Genomic DNA, 14635 nt, shown 5'->3' with positions numbered 1-14635 from the left:
GATCATATTTTGTATTATTAATCTGAAACTGCAAATTAACTGGGAATTAAAATGATCAAATAAAGAAAGTGTTGTAACAAGTACAGTATTTGCCTTTGAATAGTAGTGAAGTAGAAGTGTAAAGTAGCAACACATGAAAATACACCAGTACCACCAGTAGCTCAAAATGGTACTTAAATTTGGTACAAGTAAATGTACTTATTACTTTCCAACACTGGCAACTAGAAAGAATGTGTGAATAAAAAAAATGTACGTTAAAAAAAGAAACTAAGGAATTAGTGCATTGGAAGTGTTCATCCTAATACATGTATCAAGACTTAAACATGGAGAAAGTTTTGAGTTTGCATGAAACACAATTAAATTAAATTAAATTAAATTAAATTAAATGTACTATTTAAGAATATACGGTAAGATATTTGAATGATGATAAAAAGTGCAGGTTTGTTGAAGACATGCGGTCTTAAAGTGCTTTATATATTATATTAAACATGTCTGTCTGTGTTTTCACTTTTTAAGAGATATTTGGATCAGCTTAATCTAAATTGAGCATTATTTCCCCAGTTTTATCTCACACTGTCACAGAGCAGACTGCCAAACCTTTAAGTTTCCTCAACTTGAATGCAAAACACATGTAGTCAAACATGATGTATGAGGAGTTTAGCAGCAAAAGGTACTTTGCTTTGTTTGGACACAACAAAGCAATGTTTGAAACATGCATGTAAGTCTGCAAACTGAGACAAATTCAATTTGTGACAATTTTGCAATCCCTCCCCCACCAGCATGTTGACACACGCAGAGCCTCTACCTCATTTCCTTGTGTGAGCCCCCGCCTGTCATGTTCTTTCCCTGCTGCTCTGTCTGAGTGGATGGATGCTGCTGTAGGAGTCCTTTATCTCATAAGACAGGTGCTGCTGTACACACTCATCCCTCTGTGTGTGTTCGGTGTGTGTCATCCCTCCTTCACTACATTTTCTTTTCCGCCAGCCTGTAAACATAAACACAAACATCGTCTGAATTGGTTGACCTTTCACTGGTGACAAAGAGCTTTGTGTAATGATTTACTGGAGAGGAAAAGTTTTGCTCTTTCTCCTGTACACCACAACACAGGGAAGGACTGCACACATACATGCACGCAATGCACACACATGTAAATATAGACGCAGGCGGATTTTACTTTAATTAAGAGATCTTTACATTGGATTGGGACAAAGTTTCAATGTTTCTTCCTAATTAATCATCAGGCCAGCAGATCTGCCAGATCCACTAAAAGAATTGTGTTTGTTTTGGTCAAATGGAGAGCCTTTCTCCCGTAGAGTTCAAAGAGCGTCAAGGCCTTTTCTTTAAGAAAAACTACATATTGCCACCTAGGCATTAAAAAAAAGTGCATAGTGTTAAATAATTGATGTTGACAGTGTCATCCTTTCTAAATTCAAGTAAGTCTACTGTTATGCTAGCGGTTCTATGAGGCTGTCACAGCGGTGCTTTGAGATCAATGCTAACATTAGCATGCTAACATGCTCACTAGTACAACACTACTATGCTGGTGTTTTGCAGGTGTAATGTTTACCATGTTCACCATCTTAGTTTAGTGGGTTAGTGTGCTAACATTTAGCTAATTACCATTAAACATAAAGTGCAATTGAGGCTGATGGAAATTTCATTAGTTTTCCAGGAAAAATAAAGTATTGGACAGATTGAAACTTGATGATGTTGATAAATGAAAAGTCAGGGGATCATAAATGTCAGACAGATTCATCCTCTGGGGACCATGACTGTCGATCTTTCATGGAAGTCCATCCAATTGTTGTTAAGACATTCTTTGATCAGTTGCCTAAATGCAACAGGCAACAGAAAACAGGTTTGTGAGATTCTGTTAACTAACAACCAAACAGAGAAAGACACTTGAATGAATCACAACCTTGTCGTTTGAGGTTACATTTTCATGATTTTGTTTCAACAGTTTTAGAGATTAACCTTCTACCCCCCTCAACCCCTCCTGCAGGTCGGTGGTGGAAGCGACGGAGGTGGATCTAAACATGCGTGTTGGTCTGCACACAGGACGGGTGCTGTGTGGCGTGCTGGGCCTCAGGAAATGGCAGTATGACGTCTGGTCAAATGATGTCACACTGGCAAATGTGATGGAGGCTGGAGGGCTGCCTGGGTCAGTGCTGACACTTAGACCCACTGAAACTGGACTCAGAGCACTCCCAGTACACAGTACACAGTACACAGTACACAGTACACACACACACACACACACACACACACACACACACACACACACACACACACACACACATACACACACACAGTATCCCAGCAACAGAGCTAGAATATAGTCTCATGATGTGTTCATCCAACATAGCAGTAACAGCTCGGGAAATTTATTTTTTCTGCATATGTACCTCAGGAACACAACACACTTGTTCAAATGTCCACCATAAAGGATATATATATATATATATATATATATATATATATATATATATATATATATATATATTTGATAGAACAAATATATAGACTAAAAACAAAACTGACGGTTATTGTCTGTAATGCCACAGGATAAAATATATTTTTTACTACAGAAGCACTTAGCATTTACCAAAGAAAGAAAAACTGGAGAGGTTATCTAATGATTAAAAAGCAGTATTATGATATAGCATCTCCATTAAAATCTCATAATTACAAGATCTCTATCTAATATAAGATAGTTTTCTTAATTATGAGCTTGTTTCCAGTTACATATGTTGTCATTTATAAGAGTTGTTAATTAAAGATGAAGTAAGGATATCATAATTATAAGTTTTCTTATCATGAGATGTGTTACAAAAATCCAATAACAGTACATCAGATATCTTTGAGCGTTAGCTGAACTTTAGAATCTATCTTTACACAGAACAAGAACTGTGGACTGTGTCTACATACATTACATTACATTGGTACCACCTTCAACAGGGTTCTATGAACAGGAGGAACAATTACAGCAAGCTAATAGTTTCAATGTTCATATGTGCACGTGACTATTGTTCAGAGAAATAATTGAAAGATCCTTGTAACAGAGCCTTGTTTCTAAATGGTCTTAAACATATTTTGCTATTTCTGTACTGCAGTTTCTTGTTATAAGCCAATACCGACATATCTGCAATAAGCAAATAGTTAAATCTAGCTCTAGCTCTAGCAGTTTATTCCTCTCAGCCTGTTCCTGTGTTATCTCCACTGAATATTGAAAGCAGACCACTAATATTAAATGAATACTTCAATCGGGAAAACTCATGTACAGTAACGAGCTGATTAACATTTAAAAAGCAGTGAAATGAGGTCACCGCATTTGCTCAATTTGGTCTTGTTTCAAGTGAAGTAATAAGATTGTAGGATTTGTTAACAGATTAAAAAAGTCGTTTGCATGAAAATTTCAACAAGCCGAAGGCCGATGAAAATAATGAAGAGGATAATGATTTGAGACCTGAGTGTCACTAACTTCCCTGCATCCTCTGCTCTGCTTGTGCTCTCAGCAAGGTGCACATCACAAGGACCACCCTGGAGTGTTTGAATGGAGACTACGAGGTGGAGCCGGGCCTCGGCCACGAGAGGCATGCCTTCCTTCAGAAACATCAAATAGAAACATTTTTCATTGTGCCATCACACAGACGCAAAGTACGCCACAATCATTTCTTTTCTTGCATTTCCTCATTTTATTACGCGAGAGGTGACACATCTATCAATGTTAGAATGGTTAATCCTCTGGTGCAGAGAGGGAGGCAGGCCATTTCTTAAGCTGGCATACCCAGGGCTAGTATCACTATCTCTCATTTACTGTACATATGCCCAAGATCTGAGTCTGTGTGTGTGTCTCCTCATAGCATTTTAAATCCGCAGCTACAGTATTTGTTAGCATTCACACACACACACACACACACACACACACACGCACACACACACACGCACACACACACACACACGCACGCACAAGCACACGCACATACACAAGCACACACCATACAACACACAAATAAACACTAACTAACGTTGTAAAAATCCCACTCAAGCCTACTTTATTTCCATGAATGAGACAATTCTTTAAAAGCACAATTTGAGCTGTTTTTAAACTGGATTTTGTTCCAGAATATTATATTGGAAGATTGTGGGTAAAAGAGGTTGAAATTGTGAGTTTTAAAGTTGTATTTTGTGAAAACCAATACACCACAGTTAGAAGTTTTAGTTTTTCCATAACATTTGAAACAAACTTTCAATTTTTTATCTGATTTCTAATTCAGCACCATAGAAAAAGCAACATTTCCACTTATCCTTAAACAAATGCCTAAATTCAGCTTTAGCTGTAGCTTGAAGTTAATGCTAACATAGCATGCTACCTTGTTAAATAAAGGTCAACATGCCAAACAATATATGATGTCAAACGACATTCTAACACACCGTAAACTACAGTAGACTTTACTAATACTAACTGATTTGTCTTTTGTAAATATGATTTTTATCTTAGACTAATATGCTAAACATTCTCTGCATACAACACGTTAGCTTATGATATGCTAGTGATATACAGCTGTTTAACCTCATGTAGCTGTTCCATCTGTGGGACGTACTGTATGTTGACATGCTAAAGCTTACTTTATTTCCATAAATACTGAGAGCTGGAAAAGAGCTGGATTTCAGTTTCCACAGACATGAATTGAAAGATTATAGGTAAAAGCAAGTTGGAAGAGTTTTATTTGTTTTAAAAAGTTTTTTAAAAGCCTCGAAGGAACCTGGACCGTAGAATTCGTACCTCTCAGTAGCCTCTAGGACTTTCTTTCTTTCTTGTTCATCTTATTATCTTCGTCCTCATTTACAGATCTTCCCAGGTCTAATTCTGTCAGACATCAAACCAGCCAAGAGGATGAAGTTCAAGACGGTGTGCTACCTGTTGGTGCAGCTGATGCACTGTAGGAAGATGTTCAAGGCTGAGATCCCCTTCTCCAACGCCATGACCTGCGATGATGATGACAAGGTATTTAATAGGCAGAGTCTTTATCTCATAGGAATCACTTTTTATATCTGCATGCACACTACTGTAAAGCATATATAAAAACATCTGGGTTACATAGCAAGAGAAATCCTTTTAATGGGTTTGTATTTTAATGGGTTTGTATGTCCATTTGTGATGAAGTGAAATCCTGCTTGGATTACTAATCTGCTACACACACACACACACACTCTAGATTTCTACAGCATCATAAATCCTACAGTATGCCAGCAATACTTGTTGGTGGAATAGATATTTCTCTGTTTTATATCATCTAAAAATATATATCTTTGAAATAGCAAAACAGGATATTTAAATCCTGTTAAATCACCTTGGATCAAACAATTCATTGATTAATCTATGAAAAATAATCGTTAGTTGCAGCCCTATGTATATGTAAGTGATATTTGCATGTGAATATGAGCATTCATTTGAGATTTCACGTGTTTCTCATCATCTTTGTGAGTATATTTGATTTAATGCAGAAGTGAGTCAGTCCCAGTGATACTGGTTCGTTCCTCGGTCGGTCGGTGTTTGGTGGTTGATGATTGGTGTTCTGCCTGTCAGAAATAGCCTGCTAGCATAATCCATCCAACTGTGTGAGCTCGGCCAGGCATTAGTACTTCATGAATCTGATGAGGTTGGCTTATGACTGCTGGTAATCACCCACAGCCTAGTATCATCTCCTCTAATAACCTTAGCCACATTGTTACATGGTTATCCAAGTAGCCAAAATACTGGCATTGTGACACAGTGGAACTTTATAAGGGATTTATGACATTGAATTGTTTGGCAAAATAATATTTAATCATATGATAGATGATACATAAAATGCAGATTTTTTTGATGAACTAAATTAAATGCAATGGTATGTTAGTATTCTCTCCAAACGAGTATCCTCATCTATTACTCAGTACTGCCACTTTCTAGTGTAAGCGGGTGCTTATGGTGTAGCTGTTGAAAGTGTCGATCAAAATATGAGGCAAGACTGTGCACCTGTGTGATGTACAATATGTGGTTTAGCTCAATCTTAAAGTTGCTGGATAATAGTTAAAATTTCTGCTCGCACCTCCAAAATCCTTGTCCATCATTTGCCTTTTTTATCCTCATATTAATAACCGTTGTGCACAATACGTGCCCCTAAATGCTGCACTTGCATGCTATGCACTCTGCTAGTTTAGAGGACTGGCACCTTTTTCTTTCAATTTAAGCACTGTATAGGACTACACTGCAAAAGCAGTCATTATTTTTTGTTAACTTCTTTTTTAATTAAGCCACAAAATCAACTAATGAGGTGCAATTATTTATTGTGCCTCTAGTATAAATCCGCTTTCAAAATGTACATTGTTTTCTTGACATGACTGCAACAATCTACTTTATTCTGTCTTTTTGCAAGATACTGCAACTCTGCATTCTGCAAAATTCATGAAACAAAGGAAACTGCACCAGGAACATTTTAACGAGAAACACCTTCAGACTTGAAATATGAAAATTAGACTAAATTAGTTGTCAAGATGAATGAAGAATTTGGAGAACAAGAACAGCAATTATATAACAATCTCTTACTCACTTCCAGTGAGGCTGGATGATTAAATGAGAGAGTTTTATTTTATTTTGTAGAAGCAGGTGTAAATTTGAATAATACTTCACATTCTATTTATAATACTGTGTCTCTCAAACACCTATAGGCTAAGTGAGACGGAAAACTGTATGCAAGCCCCTCTAATAATAGCTACAGTTACTACTTTAACTATGAATAAGTACGGCATACAGTATGTGCTTTCTTTATGACGGATAATGCACATATAACATTCTGTATGACATCTTAAGCCTACACTTAGGCCTACAGTATGTCCCTGTTGAATACTAAGTGATATATTATTTATTGTGAAAGAATAACGATAACTTATGATGTTTTTGTACTTCTTTTGTGCTGCTCTCTAAAGTTTATCGCTCAGATAATTCTGGTTATTTTCAACTTGGGCCTTTTTTTATTAGTTAATGGCATCATTAGTTTCATGAAAAGCTTCTCCACAGGAGCCAAAGGACTTATATTAAATCCAAAATTCCTGTAAAACACACAACATTCACACAACAGTGGAATCACTGAAACTTCAGTTTGTTGCGGCATTAGTGTTAAATTAACTAGCAGATGGCATGAAGTTGCTTTATATCATGAGATCATTGTTCACGAGACAGGCTCTAAAATTACTGAATAACCGACTAACTAATTCTCCTAAGTTTTAAGAATAATGCTAATATTATTACCATGCTTAGTGTAACATGGGCTAAACTTAGCAAGGTTACATGCTAACAATGCTTAATGTTACTTTCTAAACTTTAACTACTTTACTACTTCTAACTATGAGCATGTTTAGATGCTAACATTAGCATTAAAACCAAGCTAACATGCGGAAATAACAAATGTTGCATGCTAAATGCTGTCTGCTGTAACTGTAGACATAGCCTACAGTATTGACTTGCTAGCGTTGTAGCATTCAGCTCAGTCTAAAGACACTTGAGGCTACAACTTATTTAAGTGGTCAGAATAAGCAAGGTTATGTAAAGGCTACTCACATAGCAACTGCAGTGAAAAGGAAAAAATGTAAGCAAGATGCTGATGCTAGCTTGGTTAGCATGCTTTTGTTGTTACAGCCTTATTCCTGTCAGTGTGTGACTGAGCCCTCATACACAGATGGATTTGATTACATTATTCATCACTGCTTTCTATTTAGGATTATCAGTCTAAGCCTTAGACTCTAAGGGCTCTAGTCATGTGCATGCTGGCTGTTTACATGGACATCAATGTAATGAATTATACCTGTGCACCGTTTGCAATGAAAACTAAATGCCAGCTATGAAAAAAGGTCTGTATGTAGATGAATGAAGCTGTATCAAGATGTCCTAAATGGCTGTATAAATTGTAGGTAAATTATAATTTAGGCCTATCTACAATTAAGAACTTTGACTTTCCCATCTACAATTTGTGCAGAATGCTACTGCTAAGCAGCTGTGCAGACGCAAGAAAAGACACAATACCTCCTTGCACTCGCTACCCGTCTGCTATAAAAACAAAAGCGTTTTAATTGTTATGACTTCTTCTAGCCTTTAGAACAGGGGTGAGGAACCTTTTTCCTATCAAGGGCCATTTTGTTTTTTACAACATCCCTCGAGGGCCGTACTAATTATTGAAATCATAACCTCTGCAATTTCTTTTAAGACACAGCCCCATTCATTTCACTTTTATTTTATGCTGTTCAAAAAAGCAACTTTTTTATCCATGTATCTTTCTGTTTTATCAGAAATCAACAATCCTTTATTTGTCCCACAACGGGGAAATGTATCTTGTCACAGCAAAAGAACATATGAAGTGAAAAGGCAGTAAACAATAATTTAATAGAATAAAAAATAATATATGTACCAAGTGGTTGATAGAAAATAAAGTGAGTATTGTACATGGCAGTGATAATTGCACAGCAGTGGTGGACTAGTCTGTTCTTGGTGTGGTGGTCTACCTCTCTAGCTTTCCATGTTTGTATGTTACGCTCTGCAGAGAGCTGCTTGTTGGGCCAAACTCCGCCAAAGAGCGTTAACTTTATCCAAAAGCACTCGTCCTTTCAGCTCGTGCAGTTCAGCATGTTTTGTGCAGTAATGACGCTCAAGATAATTTTTCATCAAGTACGTCCACACAAACTAGACACACTGGCCTTTTACTTCCACAAAGAAATAATCGTGCGACATTCCGCGTCCAGCTTTCTCTGTTTTACAATCGCCATGCTGCGTTCACTGATGTCAATGACAGTCTCGTTTAAAATTGAAGTTTTTGACATGACGTGACCACGTGATGACACGTTCCGCTCATGTTGTGTTCGGGGACCCTGACCTTGGCCAGGAAAAACAATCAGTCAGCCGTTTAAAATATTGCCGTCTAGTTTTTTTTGCTAGTGGATTTTTTTGCGTGCGTTTTACGAATTACCTCGAGGGCCGGATCAAATGGTCTCGCGGGCCGTATACGGCCCGGAGGCCGGAGGTTCCCCACCCCTGCTTTAGACCTTCCAACCAAGTTATGATCAAATCCCATGGTTTCTTCTGAAGTGCCTTTTCGGCTGAGACAGGAACAATTATTATTTTTGTTATATTAGACACATTTTTATATTCTTGCTTTACAATTTAGATTGATTTGGTCTCTTTCATTCAAGAGATTTATCTTTTTGATAATGTAAGTGCAGACAGTCAGTTTTGTATTGTAGCAAGTAATTAGTTGTCTTTTAAGAAAAAAATATTTACACCTGCGCTTTTCCTACTGGGACATGTCAAAATGAATGAACTTACTATAGCCAACAGTGTAGCTCACAACCCGCCAAAATGTTCGAGGTAAAGCCAAACATTACATTTTCAGTTGAAAAGTTGTCTGTCCGTATTTCATCAAACTTTTTAATTGTTTGATGCATTGCAGCTCATAGGACCAGGCAGGCTTAGGCTTTTCATCTTGTTTCCACTGATGTTTGTAAAGTTACAACCAAATCTTACAATGGTAAAAAGCTGACCTCACAAAACTTTGCATTGGTATGCCTCACCACACCAGTCAACTGTCACACATCAGACAGGCTTGGCCTCTGCGGAGACTGATTGTGTTGTCTCCTTGGTGTCTGACAGCGGAGAGCCCTGCGAACGGCGCCAGAGAAGCTGAGGAGTCGGACGTCCTCCTCAACCACAGCTGTGCAGCCCTCGCCAGGAACACGAGTCAACCGCTACATCGGGCGGCTCATCGAAGCTCGGCAGACCGAGTCTGAGACAACAGACCTCAGCTACATCACCCTGTTCTACAGGAACAGAGACAAGGAGCGCAGGGTGAGGACACACACACACACACTTACAATCTGCAGAGAACCCAGAAACTTGGATTTATATTTACAAAATGTAACAAATACATACTTTCCTCATCACACATAAGGTAACATGATGCTTCGTGACTGCATCCCCCCTCCCTCCCCTCCTATGCTCTCACATACACACCCTACACAGTCTCTAATTTCTAATTTCTCCCCTTGCTCCCTTTCACCCACGCCTGTTGTCTGTGTGTGTGTGTGTGTGTGTGTGTGTGTGTGTGTGTATGTGTGTGTGTGTGTGTGTGTGTGTGTGTGTGTGTGTGTGTGTGTGTGGAATCCACCCACCCTCTCAGGAGGGGGTGCAGATAATGATTTGGGAACGTCTGAGCGGCACACGTGATATCTTTCTCCTGTGCGTGCGTGGGTGGAGCCATAAAGGAGACACAGAACAGGGATGTGTATGTGTGTGTGTGTGTGTGTGTGTCTTTGTCTGTGTTTAATCTACACATTCAAACTGGTAACAGGAGAATTAATACCCTATACTCAGTGAAAAAAACCTAATTTTTAACTGAAGTCTCATTCTTGCCACCAGCAGAAACATATTAAGACTCAAATTAGGCTTTATTTACTCCCACACAACTACAGCAAAAAAAAATTTTTCAAGTTCAAGACACATCGTTGTTGTAGAAGTACAGATCTAACCACATATCAGATTACTAGATCTCAAATTTTTTGGAGCAAAGGTTACATTGTTTTCTATCCAGCTGAATAATGTAGATTCATTCATTGATATTTGCTCCACAAAGAGTTTATCTCATGCACAAATAAAGAATAACTTTGAGGACCTAATGTCATGTAGGCTCCAGCACAGCACATGCTTGGACCTGCTGATTTTATCATTTCACATTTTCTCTGCACATGGCCCCAGGAAAAATCAGTTGGTTGGACCATTGCCACGACTCGTTGGCCGTAAAATATCTTGGCAACCAATGGATTGAGTTAAGTATCTCCAGGTCTTGTTCAAAAGGTTGAGATGGAGCGTGAGAACAACCGGTGGAATTTACTCCCAGGCTGAGTCTTAAGAGGAAGCCTCATCTACGTTCCATATATCACCTGTGTTTCAGGAGCTTTGGGTACCAACCAGAAGAATAATATCATGGATGCAAGCAGGTGAAATGAACTTTCCTTGTGGTATGTCTAAACTCACCATGAGGGAGAGGGTAAGGTGCTCAGATAGGGAAGAGTGAGCTGCTGCTTCTACACAGCGGAAGGTGCCGTTACACAAGCTATTCTGGGCATGTCAAACTGTAATGACACCCAAAGCCAGAACAGTCTGAAGGGATTCTGTATCCCAACAAGCCTGACAACACCTAATCTGTCTTTCACACTAAACAAGCTTGCATAGTTTGTGCGAGGTTTAACATAAAATGAAATATATTCGTTGCACGATAAACACACCAGTTTTTTACTTGTTGCGGCTAGCAAACTAAATTAATATTTGTCAGTCCATTCGCTCTGGAAGTGATGATTTTCAGAATCAACTTGACGTTTCTTTGGCTTGGAGAGAGACATCTTGAAGCGTGTTGTTAGCTTGCCGAGCTAAAGTAAGGAAGTGACTTTCTCTGTGTCCCGCAAATCCAGCGTGAGCTTGACTGAGCCGATGGCACGTGCGGACAGAGTGCGGTTTTATTCGGACGCCGCTGCAGCTCGGAGTGGGATGGAAACACCTGCGTTTTTGCCGCATTTGGTGTGAATCAGGCTTTAGTTTTATTTATGCTATATGATAACAGCATTTTGATAATACTCTCAGCCGAGGGCACTTTCTGCCTCACCAAGTCCTCAGCCTGAACTCAATCAGTTAACTATCTGTTGGTATAGCAGGAAGTGTACAAAATTCTCGTAAACAATTTGACTAGTTCAGCACAGAAGGGTGTAGTCTCTTCCCATTGGTCCATGTTGGCGCGGAGAGCAGCGTTATGACGAGATGGTTTGTAGACCTCTAACGTTTTAAAGGAGAAACGTACCTGATGTGTTTTACATTCATAACTAATATAGTGCTCATTATACATGTTGTGCAGAAATACATTTTGTGCAAAAATACATATTGATTGAGGTGGACAAATACATGCGATAATCATCAAGTGTGAATTAATACAATCAGGAGTTATTTACTTCACACTACTTTCTACTTTTACTCCTACATTTTAGAAACCAGTATTGTACTTTTTACTTCATTAGATTTATTTGACATTAATTACTATTTACAGACTTAGATTAATATAAGTTATAAATCAACTAATAATGATGTATTATTATAGGTGAGGCTACCCAGCCGTATATAAAGTCAATAAAAATGGCTCCACCTTTACCACCTGCAACAATAATGATGCATTAATGCATCAATAATTATAACACAGTGATATATACATGTATATGTATATACATATATATATATATTTATACATATATATATATATTCATGTATAAATATATACATATATATAAACACATATATATGTATGTATATATATAATATATATATATATATATATATAGAATCGGAGGGATGAAACCCTCTGATTCTATATGTATATGTATTTATGTATATATATACATATTTATATATATATACATATATACGTATATATACACATGCCCGTGTATATATATATACATATATATATATATATATATATATATATATATATATATATATACACGTATATACATATATACGTATATATATATATATATAAATATATATATATATATAAATATATATATACATAAATATATGTATATATATATACATATAAATGTATATATACACATATATATATGTATATATATATTTATATATATATATATATATATATATGTTAGCGCTGCTCCTTGCTAGCTGTAAGCGCTGCTCCTAGCTAGCTGTTAGCGCTGCTCCTAGCTAGCTGATAGCGCTGCTCCTAGCTAGCTGTTGCTGCCTACCTGTCTCGTTTTCTCTTGCTGAATGACCAACGGCCTAAAACCGGCGGGTTATATAGCCTCATCTCGTCGCTCATTGGTCAGTTAAAATCGGCCGTTGCGTGTCGCTCATTGGACAGTTACAACTGAACACGATGGTCCATTGGTCAGTTACAGCTGAACACGTTCGCCCAAGCAAAGAAGCACGCCACCAATCGAACCCTGGAGACTCAACAGTTTTGTGTTTCCTCTTCGCCAATAAATGTATGAAATACTCATCTACACGATGTGATAAAGTGTCAAATCTATTCGAACTGATAGCAAAGGAGTTTCCCTTCATATAGATGTCAAATAAAGCATATTATTTTTCTGTATTTTGATTGGGAAGCCTTTAAACCTTCCCAACTACTGCTCTGTGAGGCACTGATCTGTGACTTTTCCCTGTAATATCGCTGCTAAATGCTTTAAAATACTTTATAATCCCACTAAAGCTAGTTTTTAAATGTATTCTCTAAAGGTGACTAAAGTTTGCTGGTAATTAAGCCCTATAAAACATTTCATATATATTTCAGACACTTATGAATCATTGTCTGAAGCACAGAGTAACTGTAAGCGCGTCACTTCCGGTATCTACTACATTTGTGTTGCCGGTAACGTACTCCAGCTGCTCAGTTCATTTCGTTATATTCTTGATCACATCGGCTAACTACCTGTCAGTTATCTAAACCTACATGTGTACTTCTTAAGCACTTACAACTCTCTCCTTATCCTTCTTCTCTTAGCGACTCTCGCTTAATCCTCAGTTGTTTACACTCCTTTCGGCTCTGCTAACGTTAGCTACTGTAGCTTGGCAGCTAGCGATGGCATCTCTCTCTTCCTTTTCTGCTCTGTTGGGCCAGAGAATTGGCTGACTTTCTGCGGAACTCCTGGTCTGATTAGCAGTGACGGCATCCATCCTACTTTGGATGGAGCGGATCTCATATCTACTAATATTACAAAGTTTATTAGTGGACCTAATCCATGACAACCCGGAGTTAAGACCAGAAGGCAGAGTTGCAGTCTTACACACTTCTCTGTGCTTCAATCCGGGCAGTCGCCCACTCAAATCCCCACAATGACTGTGTCTGCCCCACGACCACTGAATTAATTAATTAAATTAATCAAATCAATGTTAAACAGAGGGGGAGTTATACAAAAAAACCTAATACAAATTAACACCACCGCTGCTAAAGTGCAACTAAGTAGAACAATTAAATGTGGGCTCTTAAACATGGACTATTTAATTTTATTTATTTATTTTATTTAATATCATTTTATTTAATATCAGATAATAAGATTGATTTATCTTGTCCCACTGAAACTTGGCTGAGACATCAAGAAATATGTCAGTCTAGATGAATCCACTCCGCCTCGCCATAATAATACTCACGTTCCTCGAGGCACAGGCCGAGGAGGTGGAGTTGCAGACTCAAGCTTATTAATCAATCCTAAACCTAAAAGTATTGTTCTTACGCTTTCAAACCCAACATGGAAAACAATGAAGCCAATTTTATTTGTTATACTGTTCTTAATTTATATCTGAATTCTCAGAATGTAGTCCTTAAAACAGATAAAGTAATTAACGTAGGTGACTTTAATATTCATGTGGATATCAATCACGACAGCCTTAATAACGCGTTTATCTCATTAGATTCAATTGGGTTCAGTCAGAATGTACATAAGCCAACTCACTGTTTAAACCACACCCTGGACCTTGCAAAAAGTCCAGTGTTGAATTAACTCCCAGTTGATTTCAACACGTTTTCAGGGTACGTCCTCAAATTGG

At 37.8% G+C, this 14635-nt stretch overlaps 1 protein-coding gene and 1 long non-coding RNA gene across 3 annotated transcripts in view; one reads left to right on the top strand and one right to left on the bottom strand.

Annotated features, from left to right (window-relative positions):
- LOC115007486 (adenylate cyclase type 1-like) overlaps positions 1-14635 on the top strand; it is a 46242-nt gene that overhangs the window by 16900 nt on the left and 14707 nt on the right. Inside the window, exons 6-9 of the mRNA XM_029430385.1 lie at positions 2003-2161; positions 3516-3657; positions 4853-5008; positions 9680-9874. Of these exons, the coding sequence (XP_029286245.1) occupies positions 2003-2161; positions 3516-3657; positions 4853-5008; positions 9680-9874 (652 nt within the window). The remainder of the gene's footprint in view (positions 1-2002; positions 2162-3515; positions 3658-4852; positions 5009-9679; positions 9875-14635) is intronic.
- On the bottom strand, positions 801-12849 carry LOC115007487 (uncharacterized). Of its 2 annotated transcripts, none has more exons than XR_003832187.1 (4): positions 12835-12849; positions 9571-9846; positions 4787-4989; positions 801-985 (listed from the first exon to the last, which is right to left on the bottom strand). It is a non-coding gene; the product is annotated as an uncharacterized LOC115007487 (long non-coding RNA). The 2 variants fall into 2 exon arrangements; XR_003832188.1 differs by lacking the exon at positions 801-985 and adding an exon at positions 3100-3603.

The sequence above is a fragment of the Cottoperca gobio genome, chromosome 4 (genome assembly GCF_900634415.1).
Source record: "Cottoperca gobio chromosome 4, fCotGob3.1, whole genome shotgun sequence".
Classification (NCBI taxonomy): Eukaryota; Metazoa; Chordata; class Actinopteri; order Perciformes; family Bovichtidae; genus Cottoperca; species Cottoperca gobio.
Note: the sequence above shows the minus strand (reverse complement) of the source record. Positions and strands in the feature narration are given on the sequence as shown.